At 46.0% G+C, this 22,424-nt stretch overlaps 2 protein-coding genes across 3 annotated transcripts in view; both read right to left on the bottom strand.

Moving 5' to 3' along the window:
• LOC101643983 (protein FAM107B) overlaps positions 1-22,424 on the bottom strand; it is a 331,769-nt gene that overhangs the window by 164,892 nt on the left and 144,453 nt on the right. The gene's annotated exons all lie outside the window — the stretch shown is intronic.
• Positions 12,941-21,794, bottom strand: LOC105979646 (diphthine--ammonia ligase-like). The gene is given in 3 exon segments (XM_045285627.1): positions 12,941-13,263; positions 13,266-13,429; positions 21,787-21,794. Coding segments are annotated over 3 exon segments (495 nt in total).

Raw genomic sequence — 22,424 nt, 5'->3', positions numbered from 1 at the left:
TGCTACTTCCATGCCTCTTAAGGACTCCACAGAATGCTTGCTGCAGACAGTCCTCAGGTGCCAGCCACCCGGGAGAGAGAATGGTTTGTGGATGTGAGGGTAGGCAGACCCAACCCCACCAGCACAACTCAGGACCACTCTCTCAAGCAACATCGTGATGCCAGAGCTCCCTGGGGAGCTGGTCGAGACCTTCACCGAGACGCAAATTTCCACTCTGTTCAACCCTGCTTCCTTCAGTATAGCCCAACTTCTCATCCCATCCAATTCTGCTTCTTTTCCCAAAGGAACTTTCTGTTCAACCCTGCTTCCTTCAGTATAGCCCAACTTCTCATCCCATCCAATTCTGCTCCCTTTCCCAAAGGTTAAATCCAGAAGCATGCTCTAATCAACTTTCTGCATTCTGACCTCTGGATCAGAATCTACTTTTTAAGAACCCAATCTTTGTCACATTCAATGTGACACATTCATTCTTTCCAACATTGAAAGAAAGATTCAAACCAAGATCCATCCAATTCCACGCCCCCATGATCATAACCACTGTATTATCTTCAGACTGAACTCACTGCCATTGAGTCCCTCTGACTCGTAGCAACTTCATGACGGAGTAGAACTGCTCCAGGGTGTCCCTGAAATGGTGCGTCTCTACTGAGAGACTGCGCGTCTCTACTGAGAGACTGCCTCGCCTTCTCTGGAGTGGTGCTCTGACTTTGCAGGGAACAAGCCAGTGCCCAACCCACAGTGCCACCGGGCTCCCTAGCCTCTGTATTTCACTCTTGCTTTTTATTTATTTCTTTAAAAAAGAGTTTTATGGGCCCTTTATCCACATAGCATACAATTCAGTAGTTCCATCATATCAAGAAGAGTTGTACAAACATCACCACAGCCAATTTTAGAACATTTCCTTTTACTCATTGTTATTAGTATAATTACTATTATTTTTTAAATTGTGGCAAAATATACACAACAAAATATTCTCCATTTCAACAATTTCTACCAGTATAACTCATTGCCATTGATTATACACCTTGTGTTGTGCAACCATTATGGAGATCTTTTTTCCAAATTATTCCACCACCATTAACATAAACTCCATGTCCCTAAGCAAAAACTCTTCCTCCTTCATCAATGGTAACCATCGGTCAACTGGTTTCTTTTTTTCCCTCCCCCCCACCCCCAGTAGTTTTCTTGATATAAAATTCGCATATCATACACTTCGATAGTGAAGTTGCTTTTCAAAGAAGTTGTATATACATCATCACAATCCGTTCTAGTGCTCCCTCCCCGCTCCTGCATTCGGTGTTTGGTCCCCAATTTCCCTCATGCTCCCCCCCCCCCCACCGGACCCCTGTCCCAGATAAACCATTGCATCCGTTTCTGTCACTGTTCATGTGCTCTTTCCGTGCTTCATAAACTGGGAAACCCAACAGAAACAATAAAAAACAAAATTAAACTGAAAGAAGAAAAAATAAGAACAGGATAAAAAATTATTTTAAAAGAGTAAGAAAGAAAAGACCACTGTATTAGTCTGGGTATACTAGAGAAACAAATCCATGGACACACATGTGTATAAGAAAGAGATTTATACACAAGAGCAATTGAGAAAGCAGCCAAGCCCAGTCCAGATCAAGTCCATAAGTCTGATATTAGCCCATATGTCCGATACCAATCTATAAAGTCTTCCTCAGACTCAGGCAACACATGCAATAATGCCAAATGTAGAAGATCACAGGCCAGTGGGTAGAAAGTCTTTGGATCCAGTGGCAGTGGAAACATCTCAGCGCTGGCAGGGGTCTCTGCATGGCTTCCCGGGGCTGCATCAGGGTGGCTCCATGTGTCTTGTCAGCTGCCATGTCTCCCTGGGTGTGAGCAGAGAGAAAAAGGTGTGCCCCACCTCCATGGAGGAAGTACCGGATTTCCCAGAATTCTCAGAAGGCCCTGCCTACACAGAGGCCTCATTGGCTATGATCTGATTGACAAGCTAGACTCCACCCCTACACTCTTAATCCTCAAATTGACAAATGATTATATATCTCCCACAACCACCAAAAATATTTTTAAAAGCAGAGAAAACGTCTGTTATGGAACAAGTGAGAACTACTTAGGCCTAGAACAAATTTAGGTTGGGTTAAGAGGGAAGACAACCGACCAAGTGTCATATAATACCATGGTTCTGTATAATGCCTGTCTGGTAGCAAAGCAGTTCAAATCCCTCACTTGTGGCCAGAGGGGTTCTGTTAGAGGCTTAATATTACTAGAGACTCTTCAGATGGATTTGGTTTCCCACCTTCTTCCATAGGCTTCTGCAAATTGGGTGTTCACAATTTAAACTCTGATTCTTTTCCCTTCATCAGAATGGATTTTGTTATCATCATCTTTGGATCACACAAGCTTGTGTGGCCTTAGCTGATGCCTCACCTCAATGGCTGCTTGTTTGAACACAAGCCTTCGAAACCACAGACACTATTCCAATTGATAGTCAGGCACCATCTGCTTTCTTCACCAGACTTCCTTTAGAGTAGCAAGCAGGGCCAAGTTATAGGGACTAACTGTTCTTAGATTGGGGCTAAAATTAAGTGGTAGCCCAGAATCCATCTGCTTGTCCACAGGTTATAAACAGCTCTGGCTTACTTTATTGGTCATATTATGAAACAACAACAACAAAAAATAAAAACTCTTCCCCCACCCCCAAGAAAACAACCCAGAACAAACAAAAAATAAAACCATTGTCAATCATCCCCCTGGAGTCTAAGGCAATTGCATTGATAACACCAATAAGTTATCCAATGACATAGAATTTAAGATACTGTTGTTATGAGGAATTTATGAGCGTTTAGTCCAACCACAAGCTGTAGCCCATGAGTTGTTGCTTTGTACAGACTGATTTCTTAATCAATTGAGCTCTGTTTACATTAAGCATGAGGGTTGGTGCTAGGGAAAATTTTCCTGTAACATTCTTTACAAGGGCAAATCCTTACCTATCAGGTTAATACCTGTCATATTAATGCAAGGGAGCACTGAGATATTAAATATATGATGGTTCTGGGTCCTCTTTCATTAGACACCTACTAAGCCAGGGGTCCCACCCAAGGTCCAACAACTGCCATTTCCAGTCTTAAGGTGGCTATCCCTTGCCTTCTCTCCCATCAGAGTATTTCAGCCCTAAGTCCAAGGGTGCAGGTAGTTTTGAGGTAGACCCCAGTTCATTCAGTTGGGCTTCCACTACGAGTCCTTCTGGCATGACCTTTGAGGAATACCATGCTCCCTATAAAACCAGCATCCAAGTTCATCATCGTGCTTAGTCCATAGCATGATTCACAGAGGGTTGGGTAGAAACATATCCTAAGTGTCTACCCAGCACCATAGAACCAGGTCTATTCTCCCATTAGGTTCCCTACAACTACTGATTAGCATCTGGGCTCAGAATCACTGCCCTGTCCTGTCTCGTCAATTATTTCATCTCTGCAGGTGTCCTCATCTGGGAGTGGAGGTTGTGGGATATAACAAGACTTTTCCCCAGCTTTTTCTCCCGCAAAGATAGGCCAAACATTAGAGGCTGTTTGCCAGCACTTGGTGGGAGGTCAGATGCTTAGAGATATTCTCCCTGAAGGCATTCAGCCATCAGACTCCTGTCTGGTCCACTGTCAGTGGGGCTCACACCCTACTGATAAGGATAGTAATTGTGTCCATGGAGAGCCAGAAAACAGGTCAAACCTGCTCAGTGACATCCAAAGTTAGGCTGCCATCCTGAATCTAGGATCTGCCCATCTTGTCACATGTTTGCCCCCAATCCCTCCCCTTCCTATTGCATGTATATCCCTAGATCATCCCCCTCCCATTACTATATTACCTACAGTATAATCCCTTCCTGTGATGTATGTCTTTACCTATAATTAGGGGGCTTGCACGCCCCCAAAGATATATAAACCTTGTTAGAAATAAAGAGCTCTCTCTCCCCTGGTCCTTTCTCCCCCAGTACCTTCTCCCCTGGTCCTCTGTTTCCCCCACCCCCACCACACCCCCGTCCTCTCTTCCCCTCTCCTCCTTCCGCATCCTCGCTCACTTCTGCAATTCCCACCTTCCACATCCTCATGTGGACCACCAAATGGGGCTGAGGTGAGCATGGTACCAAGAAATGTGTCTGACACCTTTATTTCACTCTCTCTTCTATCTCATTTTCTATGACTTTACTATGCTCTTTACTTATTATTGCTGAACACTTGCGCCTGTCATGATTTGTTAGGGGCTGGCTCCCCTGACAGGAGGTAACAATATTGATGCCAATGGGTTGTTGTGAAGATTGAATAATATATGTAAACTAGTGCTTGCTACAGAGTACTATATATAATTTGCCTTTCCTTCCACCCCTGTGAAGTGGTGGGTACTAAACTTAATGTCCACCCGAACACTAAAAACAGGATAAAGGATCGTCTACTGAGAACCCTTTTCCTGGTTTCATGCACAACTATCAGCAAAACTGACCCTCTAACAAAATCTACTCTAACTCAATCCACATTAATGCGAAACTAGCACTGTGCGAGCAGCTGGGAACAGTGTAAGATACCACAGTAAACAGGGCATGATCTTCATCCTTTAGAAGCTCATAAACCAACAGGGGAGAGATTCCATTGACCTTAAGGTAAAGAAAAATGCCAACATTAACAAATACCAGACCTCCCCCTCCATCCCTTCCTTTTCCTCCTCCTCCTCCTCCTCTGTGCTCCCTCCTCTTGCCTCTTCTCCTAGTGTGTATATCAAGGAAAAAAAGTTTTACATGGAAGCCAGAGAGAGAGAGAGAGAGAGCTTGAATGGCACTTCAAAGAACGAGAAGGACAATGTAAAGCAGAGTCCTCCCCTGGCCACCGGTCATGTGGTCACACTGTGGTGGTTTGCATGCAACCAGGGTGTAGAAGCTATGCCATCAATACGCCAAATACCAGCAGGGGATTCGAGACTGAGACAGATGAGAAGAAAGGCTTGGTGACCTCTTTCCGCAAATTGCCCAATAAAAACTTTACAGACTACTGCAGATGACTGATAGGAGGTGGACATGAGCATTCCAATGAGCATGGTGCCTGCACAGGGCTGGGCAGTGCCTCCTTCTGCTGTGGATGGGGTCTCCATCAGTCACAGCCAACCTGACAGCAATTAGCAAGGGTCCTCAGCCTCCTCTTTCTGTGCAGGTGGCCAACGAACCCACAATTTCAGCATTTTACATGAGTCTTTGAACCTTCAGAGAAATGGCCACAGGCTCCAGTACAGTTCTACAACATGCTGAGTGCTGGTCACTTTGGAGACAGAATCTAGCAGATATTATTAGTCTGACGGGTGAAGTGTACAAAGAACTTTAAAACAGAGGGCAGAGGAGAAGGTAAAACCCACTGGCCTCTCGCAGGCTGGTGGAAAAGAAATGAGCCTGAGAGGTAGAACAACCAGGTTCAAATCCTGACTCGACTATGTAGGAAGGAGCTGTGTGACTTTGAAAATGACACTTCACTCCTTTGAGTCCTAGGTTCTCCATTATAATGTAAAAGTTATACTTAATAGCTGTTACGGCTAAATTTTGTCTCCCCGAAAGTTAGGCAGAAGTCTGCAGTGCAGTGAATTCCTTACTGTGATTCTTCTAGCCATGGTCTTTCCAACTCCCACCAAAGGACTTGGGTGTATTCCCTTTTCTCTTGATGGGTCCAGGTAAGAGAAGATGTGTGTAGATGCTGATAGGAAGGATTCGGTGGTTAGCAGGGTTCATTTTGATTACAAAAGCTTGGAACTCTAACATTAGAATCAGCCCTGGTGGCATAGTGGTTACGAGTTGGGCTACAACCCCCAAGGTGAGCAGTTCAAAACCACCAGCCAGCTCCTCAGGAGAAAGATGAGGCTTTCCAGTCAGGGTACAGTATAGCACTGATGAAACATACAACTTTCCTCTAGTTCTTTAATGCTTCTTCCCCATCACTATCATAATCCCAATTCTACCTTACAAATCTAGCTAGACCAGAGGATGTACATGGGTACAGATAAGAGCTGGAAACATGGGGAATCCAGGACAGATAAACCTCTCAGGACCAATAATGAGAGTAGTGATACCAGGAGGGTAAGGGAAAGGTGGGGAAGAAAGAGAGAAGTGAGCACAATGATCTACATATAACCCCCACCCCAGGGGATGGACAACAGAAAAGTGGGTGAAGGCAGACATCAGGCAGTATAAGATATGAAAAATAATAATAATTTATAAATTATCAAGGGTTGGTGAGAGATGGAGGGTGGAGGAGAGAGGGGGAAAATGAGCTGATACCAAAGGCTCAAGTAGAAAGAAAATGTTTTGAGAATGATGATGGCAACAAATGTACAAATGTGCTTGACACGATTGATGTATGGATGGATGGTGATAAGAGGATGTATGGATGGATCGTGATACGAGTTGTACGAGCCCCCAATAAAATGATTTTTTTAAAAAGATGAGGCTTCCTACTTTCGTAAAGAGCTAGTCTCATAAACTCACAGGGACAGTTGGACCCTGTTGTCCTGGGGTTGGCTGTGATTTGGCATCGGCTCCATGGCAATGAGCGCTGGGTATAAAATGAACTCTCTCGGAAGCTGAAGGGGTAACATCCTTATCCACCAGGCAGAAGAGCCATGGATGGAGGGCATCTTTTGGACCCTGACATCCTTGCACATAAAACCTCACTGATTCAGCAAGCAGCTGTGACTCTAGACTAGGGACAGAGGAATGGCCACAGCAGAACCTGGAGCCAGAGCATGAGGGAGAGCAGTGAATGGAGTAAACCTGAGTGCCTTGGAGCAAGAGGCTGGCTGTGGAGGGGGTGCCTCCAGGCACTGACTAGAGCCGAATGTGTTTGGGCTGAAGCTTATGGTGGAGTTGCATGTTCTGGGGGAATTTATTGGCAGCCCTAAGGAGCTTTGTAATTTTGCTGGAGCGGAGCAGAGGCCAAGGGATCCTATGGCTAAGAGGCAGGTATGGCTGAGAAAAGGCTGTTCTGACCAAATAGTTGTATCCTGAACCTTTGTAACCTGTGAACCTCCATAATAGACCCCATAATCTGTGAATCTTGTTTTTGAGTGTTGTATGGCTATTACAATGAATTACTGAACCCAGCTGAAAGTAGAAAGGATTATGAAGTTCGAACTGGTGAGACAGTTGGAGGGAGGAGGCCTGTGTGCCTTCAGCCTCACAGGAACTGCCCTAGGGCAATGTTGACGTGGCGTTTGAGTCTTCTTCCCCCTGGAGAAGTTAGAGGGCAGATGCCACCTGCGCGTCATTTGTTTTACAAAGTCTTAGCCCCTGGACCTGTAAAATGACTCTGTTTGAAACTGGAGTGTTTTGTCGCTGTTGTTGTTGTTGTTGTTAATGGTGGTGCCAGAGTCGGGTGGATCTTAAACCCAGTCCCCTCTAATTGAAAGCTTATAAAAAGAGCAGAAGAGACCAACACACAGGGTGCAGAGACCAAGTCAGGAACCAACTACGAGCCAAGGAATGCCAAGGGAAATGGGGACTAATACTCTTGGATCTGATACTCTACCTTGGGTTTATAGCTTTCAAAGCCATGAGAGGAGAACTTCCTATTCTCTAAAGCTACTTGTTTGTCACCGCGGCACCAAGAAACTAAGGTGAAATCCTTTGGGGACCAGCAAGGTGCCCAATATAGCCATGCATGAGATGGGGTGGCCAAAGCCTAACTGCCTCATATCCTCCAAATTCAAGCTGCTCCCTAGCCACAGGCGAGAAGACATAATCATAACCGGGCCAATCACCTGTCCTAGTGGGGGCCTTTCCGCTGGGCTTGGTGGAAGTCTTGCCAGACTGAAGCTCCTACCACGTAGCCAGTGATCATCAAGGAGCCCTGGTGACATAGTGGGTTACTTTGGTCTTACTTCTGCAAAGAAAATTTAGTTGCCCACTGCCTTGGTCTTCCAGTAATGCTTGTATTGTATCGATTTGTTTATCCAAGCTTTCATGCCGGTGCAGGAGTCTTGGTGGTGTAGTGAGTTTACACGTTGGGCTATTAACCATAACCTTAGCAGTTTGAAACCACCAGCAGCTCCAAGTGAAAAAGATGGGACTTTCTACTCCTGGACAGAGATACAGTCTCGGAAACCCACAGGGCCTGTTCGACCCTGCCCAACCGGGTTGCTGTGAGTCCACATGAAAGCACGATCATGTGACTCACTGACCATGGGCTTGGTGTTGGGAGTTGAAAGTTTCAGAGTGCATCCAAAGCCGGGGAAAGCAGAGGCAAAGCAAGAAAGAGCCCAGACGATGCCGTGTTTTTGTGGCTGCCGCTAGTCTTTATTCTGCTCTTGGTTGCTGATTTCCACATTTCCTTAGGCAGACCCCGATAAAGCAGGGTACCCCTACCTCCTTTCAGCTCAGTGAATGCCCTTCAGGCCACTGTACAAGCAGGAGCACCCCAGAAGACAGCAGGTGAATTCTGTTCTAGTCACGCCAGTGCATCCCTCGTGCCACCATTGGGTTAGGTCCATGGAGTGTATTCTTCATGAGCAAAAACTGCAGCTCACTAAGCTCCACCACTGTGAGCAGGTGACCGGGACTTCCCCGGAGGTGCAGATGCAGCACCACAGGGCACTAGGCGGGTTTCTTGGTCTCTGGAACTCAGGTGGCTAGAGCCAAAGCGATGCATGGCTCCCTTAGGGAACCCTAATGGCACACTGACCGACAGGTTGGCGGTTTGACCCCTGGCATGGGATCCGTGGGAGAAAGGCCTGGCCTGGCCCTGCATTGCTGTCCAAATGACAGCCTAGGAAAATCCCCGGGGCCATTTAACTTGGCCTGTGGGATCACTATGAGTGGAAAATTGACCTGCTAACCTCCACAGCCCCCCAGTAATGCTTGTCAAGCTGTCCTTCTCCAACGTTGGTGCATGTCCGAGCGAGCAGTGATAAAGTACAGAAGGCTGGCCCTTTCCCTCCCTCACAAGCCTGGCCACCACCCTCACTGCTAGCGCTGCCTGGGATGACAATGCCGGTGTTGCTGATGGTGGGCACGAAAGTTTGAGCATCATTGCTGTAAAGGACAGGAGTTTGAGCTCCACGCAGACAGCGCCATTGGGACCCCCTCTTATGCTCCACCACCTTTTCCCGCCGCCCAGGTGTCATTTCACAGGTTCCAGACCTCCAGACCGGGTTGATCACCCAGGAACCAAGGTCAGCAAGGGCATGCTTGTGCTTACTCACCCATCTGTAGCAGGCAATTGTGGTGAGAAACATGTGGAATGGTTCACTTCGGATGAGTAAATCAAGGCAAGGAAGCCAGTGCTTCCCTGGCTTAAGAGTACGCCGTCTCGGTCGGGGACTGGAAATTGGGTAAGAGGCTTGGAGTCTGAAGGACGGGGCTGTGGGTTTGGAAGCAAGATCGATGCCAGCCTTAAACTGTGATGGGTGCACCACAGATTAGTGCTCTGTGTAAGCTTGTGTTGACCTTGCTTACTGGGTAATGGGACAGACACTGGCACCAGAACTTGGATCCCCGCCCTTCCAGCTCATTTTCAAAGGGGGAAAAGAGTTTCTTGGTCCCCACATTCAAATATACCACTCTAGGGGAAGACCTTCATACATCAGCGTTGGGTCACACACAGAGGTCAGCAAAATTTTGAGGCAGAAGAGCCAATCCTGTCTCTCACGACAATTTAAAAATGATTGGAGCGCCATAATATATTTATCCAAACCAACAAAATCAGCATTATCTGAATAATATCCTTGAATTTTTTTTCAATTTTACTTCAGAACCACATGTACATACAAAAAGAAGCACCTACGGCTTGAGAGCCACCGTTTGCTGAACCCTGACCACAGGAATGGAGACGAGACTTTTCTAGACCTGTATTGAGTACCGTTTCAGGAACCCCAGGAGGAGGGGACTGAGAAGGCTCCCTGACAACATGGAGAATGGGGGTGACACAGTCCCCAAAGGGAATGAAGGCAGTGTGCCTAAGCAGAGGAGAAAGAAATGCTGAACCCCTCCACAAACCAAGGCAAAAAAACCCAACCGCCAGGTTGTTGATTCCACCCAGTTCAAAGATACAGAACAAGAGAGATATTTTCAAGTAGCCAGCATTCAAATCAATCAAAGGCACAGGACTAAAATGACGCATTGCTTTTTTAGCTCCTAGCTTATACCTAGAACTTTATGTATGTAACATGGAGCATGAGATGAGAGTAAAAATAATTAACAGCATATGTGGCACAGAGCACCAAAGAGTCAGAACAGGGAGTCCTGGAGGTCTATGCCAAGGGGCTGTGGGGCGGGGGCAGGCCTTAACTCTTGTTCCCGGACCAGTCAGAGATGAGGGTTCTGCAGAAGAGAGTGTCATAGACCATAGACACGGGAGCAGCTATTTATCAGCTGATACAAAGTTGTTTTACTCTGTCAACAGCCAATATAGTCCGACTGTACATACCTATGGGTACCTTTAGCCCAAGTCTCATCTTAATAGCCACACTTGTAGGCACAGCCTGGAGGTGTGCTGTATTGTAATAGAGGAATGCAAAGCTTCCTGGAACTCCAGTTTTACTCAAAGACTTGGGAGGGAAAACATTTATATTAAATCTGGCTATATGAGTGCAGATGAGCGCGGAGGTTTAGGATAATAAACATAAGATGTCAAAAGTGGGAGCTCAGATCCATGACACAAGGGGTCCTCCTGCAGACTAGGTTAAAAACCTGCAATGCAGACATCTGTGTCCCATTAGGAGTCCTTGGGCACAGGGCACACCATCAAGTGCTCCCTGCTGGCAATCAAAAGGTTGGCAGTTCAAACCCACCCAGAGGCTCCTCAAAGGACATCTACTTCCCGAGAATGCAAATGGCTGTGGAGCATAGTTCTACTCTGACACACGGACAGCAAGCGAGGAGGTTTGGGCTGGTTTTACTCAGTTGAGGCACTGGAGGGGTGAAGACTTTGCCTGAGGACACGGCTCTTCAGGGGAGCACAAATTCACACCACCTGCCTGGTCCTGAAGCCTCAGCTCTCACAACTAAAAAATCACGTTGGCCTCTTTCATAGCTGTTCCTGGCTGGTTCTCTTTGGATTTGCTGTTTGGGTTTCAGTTTAACTCTTAAGGGGAGGGAAAAGCTAGGTATTGAATCGCTAGCCTTCGTGAAATGACTAACCCCCCAGAGCTTTGAGGTAAGGAAGAATGTTGATAGTATGTTCCCTCATAGGGAGGGAAGACATGCTAATTGCAAAGCCAACAGGCCCTTGCGTGACTCAAGTTTAGAGACCCCCAGCCAACACACCCACAGGAACAAAACACTGGTCACAGGGTGGAAACTTCAGAACCACCGTTTAGGAAATTTTGACACAATCTCTGTGGCTGTAACTCAACCTGCTAGTTTGAAGTACTGAGTTATGTAATGGTTGCAAAAATATTTGCGTTGAAATGAACTCCTACCAAACTACGGGGGACTGGGAGGCTAAGACAGGCTGGCTATCTTCAGTCATGGAGGATTATTAATATATTCCAGAGATGGATTTGCGGTGTCCATGGATGAAATTGGCTGCTAAGTGAAAGGTTGTGCTTCGAGTCCATCCAGAGTCCATCCAGAGGTGCCTCCCCAAACGGCCTGGTGATCCACTCCCCACCCCCCAAAATCAGCCATCAGAAGCGCTACAGAGCACAGTCGTACTCTGACACACATGGGGTGACCACGAGTTGGAAATGACCCAACAGCCACTGTTTTGGTTTGCTTCTTCTCTTGAAGGTAGATTGTATGACAGGAAGATCGAGAGTGAGCGATGAGACAATCATGACTCTTCAGCTACTTAGAGCAGCGGTTCTCAACCCGTGTGTGCGAGCCCTTTGGGGGTCGAATGATCTTTTCACAGGGGTCGCCTAAGACCATCGGAAAACACATACGTATTTCCCATGGTCTTAGAAACCTAGATAGCGCTCCTCTATCTGTCTCGGGGTGGGTCCGCCCACATGCAGATATGCCCCGCCTATGAGTACCACTCGTGAAGACTGTTATCCATGCTGCACCATGCTCCAAGACAAAGTTTCATTTACTTGTAATTAGAAATAAATATGTCACAATATATAACGACATATTGTTTTTGTGATTAATCACTATGCTTTAATTATGTTCCATTTGTAACAATGAAAATGCATCCTGCCTATCAGCTATTTACATTGCCGTTCATAACAGTAGCAAAATGACAGTGATGAAGTAGCAACAAAAATAATTTGATGGTTGGGGGTCCCCACAACACGAGGAACTGTATGAAAGGGTTGCGGCCTGAGGAAGGTGGAGAACCACTGACTCAGAACATCTCATTTGAGTCCATAAACCCCAAACCAACCTCATTGCCATCTGGTCAGTTCCGACACATAACAACAAACTCACTGTCATGGGCGAAAGTACAGGGCAGAACTGCCCCTGTGGGTTTCCAGGACTATAACTGGTACAGAGTCAAAAGCCTCTTCTTTCTTCCTCAGTGCAACTGGGGGTTTCAAACTGCTACCCTTGTAATTAGCAGCCCAACGTGTAACCACCGTGCCACTAGGGCTCCAACACATAGCCACCCTATTTATTTCATAGACATTCAGTAAACAGTTGCTGGATGAATGGATAAATAAATAAATAAATGAAAAGATATTTCAAAGGAACCACCTCCCGCCTGGCTTAAAAAAACCCCAACTTTTTGCATCTACCTGAAGCTCCAGGAAGCTAATTGAGCACATCACACGGCTCCAAGGACCACAGGGCTGATGGCCACATGCATTTGTCAAACCAACACACCCACCTCACTGCTATCAAGTGGATTCTGACTTTAGGACCGGGTCAAACTGCCCGTGTGGGATTCTGAGACTGTAACTTTTTTTTTTATTGATAAAATGTTATAATGTGTTTTCAAATAGAATATCTTAATGAATATAATTTAATGAACTATGTGCGACATGCTTTTCAAGAATTATATATCAAATTAGATGTTCTATTGTTGTCAGGCACTGGTAACACCTTATCCTCCAAGTGGATTTCTAAAAAGCGTAGATATGCTACAGGTGCAGAGGCATCGACTGAATGCATGATTACTTCAGACGAATCCAAAATTATTTTCTTTTTAAATAGAAGGCAATCCAAAGTGAATGTTTCATATTCTCCACCTTCTCCACAAACATGGGCCCCATACTTCTCAGAAAGCTCTAAAAGATATGGCTCCATTTGATGCAGGGTTTTCCCAAGATGCTTATCTGAATCTAAACCAAGAGCTGCTACTTTGATGATCACGCTTGAATGTTACACGCTATCATCTCTCAGAGCAAATCTTTCTGGTTTCTCTGCCAAGTCTGGAAATTAAGTCTTTTACACACATTTTCCACTCGAACATGCTGATAGTCAGAAAGGATAGCACCTATTGATATCCCCTCTACTTCGTCTTTTTCCTCAGCCCCACTTGGTGGTCCATGTGGAGGGAGAGAGGGAAGGAAAGGAGGATGGGAGAGGAGAGGGGGAAGAGAGGGGAGCGACCAGCGAGAGCCCAGCAAGAGAGGGAAGAGAGCCAGAGAGAGACAGTAACTTTTTATGGAGTAAAAAGCCTCGTCTTTCTCCTGCAGAGCAGCTAGTGGTTTGGAACTACAGATCTTGCGATTAGCAGTCTGACGCTTCACCATTACACAATCAGGGTTCTATGCATATTTTCCGATGTGCTAAAAGGGTTTCACTAATACATTGCAAATAAGAGATTGGGGTTTTTGCACTTTGAAATGAATTTTTTCTTGGAAATCGGCACAGCGTCTTTATTGCCATACTGGTTCTCAAAATTAGTAAAATTATCTGATATCTTTCCATTTATCAAGTGCTGGCAAATACATTATTTTATGTGACTCCTTCAATAACTGTGTGAGCTGGACAGAGCTAGAATTTCCCGATTTTCTACATGAGAAACTTGAGCCCACAATTGTAAAGAAAGCCAGGGCCTGATCCTCTGCTCAGTAGCCACTAAAGAAACAGCTAATACTTTGTAATTTTCTCCCATTGATCTTTTACAGTTTAGGCAAGGGTAGTGGTTGTTCCAGATTGGATTTCATCCCCCATCAGTCCCCCCAAATATATGTATTGAATTCCTGACTGACCCTTAGACCTGTGGATGTAAACCTGTTGAAATGACGTTTTCTTTTGTTATGGTAATGATGCCATACTACGGTGGGGTGAGTCCTAAACCTAATCACTCCTGAACACACGCACATGAAAACAGATGATGTGTGAGAATTGTATGCAACGCAAAGAATGCCTCAGACTATAAGGAAATAATCAACATGGCAGCTACCCTGACTTGGATTTTGACCAAAATTGTAAGAAAATTAATTTCTGTTCTTTAAAACCACAGATACTTGTGGCATGTTGTTACAGCAGCACTAGGTGGCCGAGACAATGTTGACTTTGCCAGGGGATCAGAAAGCCGGGGCAGGAAGGAGGGGCTGCCAAAGCCATCCAGTTGCAGCAGTGTGAACACTTTCTAGAGATTTCGGTAAGAGTTCTGGAGATGATTTCTCAGCTCCAGGTTACATACCTTGGCTGAGTTTATTGTAAGCCAGGGCATTTGTGGAAGCTGGAATTATGTCTGTGAGCAGAGGTTACACCCCCCAGATAATGACACCCAACAACTCTTTTGGTTTCCTGTAGAACATTCCAGAATAAATTAGAAACTGGGTGGAGGTTTTTTTGGTAAAACTAGAATTTTCTAGTCAATAGGATCTGCAAAAAAAAGAAGAAGAAGACTCCCCTTCCCCCCCAAGGAGCAATTGGCACAGTGGCTGGAACAGTGGGCTCAAACGTGGATGAGTGTGAGGGTTCCTTCTATTCTACGCCAGGTCCCTATGGGTCAGAATCAACCCGTGGGCACGTCTCGAAGGGCAGGCCGAACAGAAGCAGCTGTGGTCAAGTGAGACACAAGGTCCAGTCCCCAATGTTTTTCTTGAATCTCAAATTCACATGAAGGACCACTTAATCGTTGTCCAAATGAACTCATTGTGAAAAGTAGTGTAAAACTGGGGTTGCTTAATGTTAATTAAGAAATGGGAAAGACGGAGGGAGCCAGTGCGATCCTGCTCGCCCCTCTCCCAGCCACTGCAGCTGCCACCACCACCATCACTACACAGAGTCTTTACTAAGCAACGTCTAAAGCATTACCATGATTTGAGTATCACCGTACCAGCATGTAACGTACATGAGTGTCATATAACTCATTGCTTTTCAGGAATTTCCCACATGTGATCTTTAGGCCCAAAGAACTTAGCAAAGCCTACTAGGGATGATTCAAGTTTTCCCTGGGTCAGTGTTGAGTTCTAATTCTTTGTGTGGTGTGACCAAAGAAAGGATATCAAATAAGGGTCTTCCCACTAGTCCATGTCAATTAATGGGAAAATGACAGCTAGCAGACCCATGGAACAGCCCAATCTAGTTCTGTGACCCTGACCAAGGTCACCTTTGCTAGGCTTCCTTCCCCTTAGACAACATGGAGAGAACAACAGCTCTCCCAACCGCATGGCAAAGCTTCCAGATCAAAGAAGGGAGGAAACATTAAAGGCATCCTGAGCTGTTTAGAATAACAGACGGTTCAACACCCTGGTTATTTAGACAGAGATCCTTATAAAGGTCAGTATTTATCTTTTTGCTACAGCCACTTCTGTGCAAATAAAAAATCAACACGCGACGGAAGCTGAACTTGCCCCTTGCACACAGTGAGGACTCAGCAAATATTTACTGCTTGTGAACCAAGCTCACCAGATGGAAAATTTCAAGTTTGCAGCGAGTGCTCAACAAAACCCAGCAAGGGAAGGAAGAAGTGTGTTAGGAGTGAGTAGAATGGAAAATGCTACCCAAGGGCTATTTTCTACCATTTTCATTACTTTTCCCACAATAAAAGCTTCTTGGTCCAATTCTTAGTCCTGGATGGAGCCTAATGGATCCTCAGGGAAAAGGGGACCTCCATATGTGAATACACATGCACATGTGCACGCGTACACACACACACACAAAACTGAACAACTAAGAGTTGGTCTGGTAAAGAGATTTCACAGTTGCTCGGCTTTTCGAGCTTCCTGTCAATGCCACTGATCTTCCTAACAGAATCATATACCACTTATATTAAATCTCTATCTTCAGAGCTTCCAAGAAGGGAGGGATCTACTGGGAATTCAAGCGTTAGCTGAAGCAATGCCGAAGATCCCTCTACAAAGAATTCACAAATGGAGATTACATTTTCCCAGACATTGTCCCCTACTCTGACCAACGCTCTCCTCCCACACCTTCCTGCTGGCTTCCATGCTTCCCACAGCACTGCAAACACAGTCCAGCTGTTCAAAGGTGCCAATGCCTTCCAACCTCTCTCCACTGCTCTTAACAGGCCTACTCTTCTAAGACGTAATAGTTCTATTTGCTGATGAAAGCAGTTGATTCTGAATACGAATCTAGAAAACGAAGTGAAACACTACATCGGCTAATGGCAAGCATTCTTTCATGCGAAATTACTCATTCATTCAACAAGAACGACTGAGCACCTACTATGTGACAGCCACATAAAAAGAGGAGTACCATGAGATAAAAAGGGGCCAAAACATAGTCCTTGCCATCTGTGTGAGTCTGGGGACATTAGAGAAACAAATCCACAGAAACTCATGTATAAGAAAGAGTTTTATATAAAGGGTACATGTACATTAAGAAAGCATCCCAACCCAGTGCTGCCCAAGCCCATAAGTCCAACATTAGCCCATATATCCAATACCGATCTACAAAGTCCTCCTCCATCTCACAAAACACACGCAATGATGCCGACTGCAGGGGGAAAGCCGAATCAGTGAGCATGTAAGCATCTCAACACTGGCAGGGCTCTCCACATGGCTGCTCCAGCACCCAGGGCTGCATCAGGGTAGGTCCATGTGGTTTCTCCTCAGGGATGTCTTGCAGGAAGTGAGCCTTGCCAGCTGAAGCAGGGAACTGGTTAAGGCAGCTGTACCCTGGTCCGACCATCAGAAAGCAAGAGACCCGAGAACTAGAAAGGTGAGGCTCACCCACCGAGCCATTTATCTCGCCACCCTTCAATTAACCCCACATGTGTTTATCGGCCAGGTTGGCACACTAAACCTTAACTATCTCACCATCAAAGCACATCTCAAAAGCTCAAAACTCACTGCCATTGAGTCAATGCTGACTCATAGCGACCCCCTGGGATTTCCAAGACTGTAACTGTTTATAGGGAGTAGAAAGTCCAGTCTTTCTCCTAGTGGTTTTGAAATGCCAACCATGTTAATCGCAGCCCAACTAATAACCACTGCACCCCCAAGGTTCCATCAAAGTACAGCTAGATAAGAAAAATAAAATCCAAGCCAAACAAGTTGGTACATGGTACAACCAAGTGCACCTCGGGGGTTTTCATCGGCGATGAGCTCTCTGAAGCAGGCAGCCTTGTCTTTCTTCTGAGGAGCGTCTAGGTAGATTCGAACTACCAACCTTTAACTTAGTAGCTGCCCACTTAACAATTTGTAGTATCCAGAGACTTCTTGCACCAAGGAAGCCATTCATTATAACGAGAGGTGCTAGGATAGGTTTCAGAGTAAGGTGCTCAGGACTACTGATGAATGACACCTCCTAGTCTGAAGGTGATGAGAGGCAGGTGGGTGTATGGGCAACTTCTCCAGGGAGATGATAACTTCCAGAAGGTGGAGGTGGTGGTATTTCCAGGTGGGGAACATCTTAAAGAATCATAACTTCGGATGATATTTCACTTTTAATTTCTTCAACAATAACAAAAAAAATTGTGCCTCAATATAGCACATGTGCTCCGTAGCACAAGATACTGTGTAGGACATGTACACACTGTCTCTCATGGACCATCCCCGCCTCACCTTTGCCTGATGATGGGATACATCACTGGATTCGCTTGCCCTGGGGCTGCCTATTGGGCTTAGTTCATGGGACCAAATAGCAGAAGATCTGAGGTACAAAGGAGAGTGGAGTCAAGACAACTGTACCCCTAATTCTCACCTGTGTGGTCACTGCAGGCCCAGGCTCTTCTCAAATTTGACACTGCTCTCTACAGCACGCATGCATGTTCTGGATTCCTGATTCTGCTTTCACCCTTCATGCCTTTTACAATTCCTAGACTCCCTTGCGGTATATTCCTCCTACACGTTTATATATAAAAAAGTCAGTATTTTAAGACTCCCCTTGAATGATTCTAATTTTAGGACCATCTGTTTCCTAAAGCAAATATATCCATATGAAACGGATGTGTGTTTAGCAGCAGCAGCAGAAGAAGAAATGGCTTCTGATTGACCCTTACGTATATTTCATGGACACTTACTGATGACCAACTCTAGGGAAATCATGATGATAAGAATACTTTATTCTATGAGACAATGCAAGTTTCAATGGTCTTTTTTATGGTGAAATGATATGGTTTGATTTGGAGTTCAGAAAACATAACGCCATCATCTGGGGCAATGAGAACACATGCTCATTTCTCTCTGAGTTTATAGTCTAGTCTAAGTCAGTGCTCAAAGTCTGTGCCCCGAGATACAAGAGCAAATAGAGACCGTGTGGGGCATGATTTCTGCGTGTTCAGCTGTGTACAAACCTCACTCACCCACTGAGAGTTGAGTAGGCTACTGGGAACCAAGGCTTCAACAATGATCTTGGAAACAACCATTCTATCGATGGCTCCCTCTGAGGCAATAAGCTAAATGCTTTAAGCATAATATTGAGTCAAATCCGCACACCAACTCTTATGAAATAGGCATTATTTCCTCATGTGCAGAAGAGAAAATTAACCGAGGCTTCAGAAATTAACCACTTAGCAATAGGTGGGGTCTGGATTTGAAACCAAGACTGTCTGTGGCAGTGTTGATGATCTTAACTACTGCACGGCACACACTCTGCCAAGAATAGACCATTCACAGCCAAGACTGGTGGCTACGAGAAAAATAAGTTTGGAGGCAAATGGTTACCCTGTCATTTGAGAACATTCTCTGTTATTATTTTTGCACAGTAAGAAACAGGCTGGCTAACCAAGCTGACTGGAGCCTCTTTGGGATTCTGTGTGGCAGAATCAGACACCAGCTCAGAATTTGCTCTGAGAATAGATAGACGGACAAGAGACCAGCAAAACCGGGTGCATCTCTACAGCACACCAAAGCCCTGCCTTTGCGGAGACCCTGACTCTATCTGTAGGAGCTCATCATTGCTGCTCTGAGGGGGCAGTAGAAACTGAGGGACCAATTGAAATCCAAGTTCGTTGTCATTGTGATTCGCTATGCTGGGGCTGGGCTGAGGACGCCTCTCCATGTTTTGCTTTGGGCTCCAGGGCTGCCAACCTAACCACACAGGAGTGTGTCCATGAGTGGCAAGCAGTACAAATAATTGTAAAGTTAAAGCACCTCAGGAAATCTGAGGAATTCAAGCTTAAGATCCAGAAACAGAGAAATAAAAGTCCACCTTGTGCTTCCCCCTTATGTCTACAATGCCCATGTGCCATGGTTTGTGCCTGCTGTCCCAGCAAACTTATGAACGGTCACCCCTTTCACTCTCACAAGCGTCCATCTAAATGACAAACGGCTCCCTACCAGAAGACCCGTTGTGAGGCTGGCGCAGGACCGAGCGGTGCTTCCTTCTGGTATGCACGGGCTTGCTTTGAGGCAGAACCCAGCCGGGCGGCACCCACCACCAACGCTGTATGGGATTTGTCGACAGAGAACAGCAAGGCAGCGAGCCGGTGGGCTTCAACTACCCCGGCCACGGTTTCAGAGTAAGTGTGGTTGTGCTTCCTGGGCTGAAATTATTCCGTTAACCTCCCTGATCCTGTCTGTGCCAAGGAACTACACGTGACAGGGACCCTTATGAGCGATCACAAAAGAAGTTAGTTGTTCATGGAGTCATAGCTCTAAGAACTAGAAATAACCTCAAGAGATCGTTTAGCACAACGCAGGTGTGTAGAAACACACAACACTCCGAACGAAGCACTGCATCCGCCCCATTCATCGCCCGCGCTTGCTCTGGAGAAATGAACCCAGCCACAGAAGGCTTCAGCACACCACGGAAGGCTTGGTGACTTTAGCTTTTCATGAAGGGGAATTCTGGCCACCAATTCATCTGGGTCTGTCGCCTGTGTATACAATAACAAAAGATTCACTGACCTTAGTCCTTGGTTAAGGAAACTAGGGGTCGGCACGTGTCAAGCCATCCACCCAACCTCACAGAGAAGCCTGGGAGAGGAGCAGACCCCGAAGGCCCAGGGGATCTGTGGTTGGCCAGAGGTTTGTTCCTTCAGCGTCTCTCTCCGCACAGAGGGTTGAGGGCTGTCCCTCTGCTGTCTTTGCTTGTCTTGAGTCAGCTGGGTCCCCACCCCTACACCCCAGCCAGGCCTCCATAATGGTCCTCACATGGTGTAAGATACATGGATATCTTGGGCCCCTGGTGGTGCCAATAGTTTGTACCTGAGTACCAATCTAACGGTTGGCATTCTGAGCCCACCCGGAGTGCCTGTGGAGACAGGTCGGGTGGCCTGTTTCTATAAAGGTGATTGCCAAGGTACTCTGTCACATGGGGTCACCGTAAGTCAGAATAGACTTGATGCCAACGTGTCTTCTTTGTTGTTCTTCTTCTTTGATTTCCCCCCCAAAGATATTGAAAAGGATGAGGAGGAAGAGGGAGAAAAAATATAACCAGATTGCATAATATTCCCCCCAGCTCCAGAGAATGGGTGTGGTCGTTACAGAATCAAAATCTGTTGTCAACTTGAAACTTGAGTGAAGGGGTGATGTTTTGAGAATGATGATGGCAACAAATGTGCTTGACACAGTTGATGGATTATGGATTGTGGTAAGAGTTATACAAGCCCCTGATAAAATGATTTAAAAAGAGAGAGTGAAGGGGTGAAGTTTAGCCTGTAAATCAGGTCACAGATTGATGACCTCATTTGGAGGTACTAAGGAGATAAATAGCTCTCTGGAGATGGGACACACACACACTCCCTGCAAGACATTCTTGTTGACAAGCCACATGGAGACAGCTGATGGCAGCCAGAGCCTCAGAGCTGGAGGAGCCACGTGGAGACCCACACCAGCACTGCGATGCTCTACCACCACTGGATCCACAAGGCTTTCCACCCACTGAGCTGTGATCTTCCTGCATTTGGTATCATTGCATGGCTGCATGAGTCTAAAGAGGAATTTATGGACTAGTATCAACATATAGGATAATATCAGACTTATGGACTTACCTGGACTGGGCTGGGATGTTTTCTCAACATACAATTGTTCTTTGATATAAACACATATGCATGTCTATGAATTTGTTTCTCTAGTCTATCCAGACTAACACAGTGGGCCAAACCCCTTCTCAGGCCTTTTGTTATAGACTTCAGGATCTGATTATCCTTGCCCTTTCGAGAAGGAAGGGGTCCTGCTGGTGCTGGGGGCTGCTAAAGTCCACGTTGGTGGTTCAAACCTAACAGCTGCTGCCTGGAGCAAGATGAGGCTGTCCAGTCCCATAAACATTAGAGTCCCCGAAACCTGATACAACTCCCTAATGAGGCAGAATCAATTCAATGGCAGTAGACTTCTGTGTTTTCTTTTTCTTTTTCAAGGAGCATCTGGAAGAGGCTACCTCTTGCTGTCTGCCCTTCCTCCTTTCCTCTTGACAACTCAACTCCTCACCCTGACACTTGCACCTGCCCTGATGAGTCCCAGAAGCTGCAGTGAATGGTGCCTTCAGATGAGCCACAGCAGAAGCCAGAAGCCAACCAAAGCACGTACCTCTGCATGCACGCAATTGGAATGTCTGCTGCACCAGTCCAGGAATTCACCACACGCCAAGTTCACATCTGTCTGCAAGCAGTGTTTGAGTAAGTCTGCTCAGCATTCATTTGGGTCCCCTTCACAGCAGCCTTAGAGGAGCTGACGCTGGGCAAGCACAAAGGGGCAGGGCAGAGAACAGCCACTTTCAGCTCCTTGACTTAGAGAAACAAATGTAAAGGTGTCCTCAAAAGCTACTTTGTCCCTCTTTGCAAACTGTGTTGCCCCAGGGGCCGGTGTGTGAGAAGCCTGTCTTCCCTCACACGGAAATTCAGTTAATGACCTTGGTCTAGAACAGGAAACTTGGGGCTCTCATACCATTAGCGGCTCTCTCGGTCCATGCAGGTGGCTCTGAAGTAAAATGGAACGTTTCAAAAGGATATTACTCAGATAATGCTGATTTCATTTGTTCCTCAAAAATATATCGATGGCTCTCACATAATGTTTACACTGTTGTGTGTGGCAGGATTGGCTCATCGGTCTCAAAAGTCTGCTGACCCCTGTTGTAGATGAGCCTCTACTAGACTGTCTTGCAGTTTACTGCCCCGCTTGCTGCGGGGCCACTTGCTACACGTTGTCTTAGCCCTGGCTTCACTTTG

Source organism: Echinops telfairi, unplaced genomic scaffold, assembly GCF_000313985.2.
Source record: "Echinops telfairi isolate 266 unplaced genomic scaffold, ASM31398v2 ScPeMD7_7474;HRSCAF=8512, whole genome shotgun sequence".
In the NCBI taxonomy this organism is placed as follows: domain Eukaryota; kingdom Metazoa; phylum Chordata; class Mammalia; order Afrosoricida; family Tenrecidae; genus Echinops; species Echinops telfairi.
This window is presented reverse-complemented; position numbering and strand designations above follow the sequence as displayed.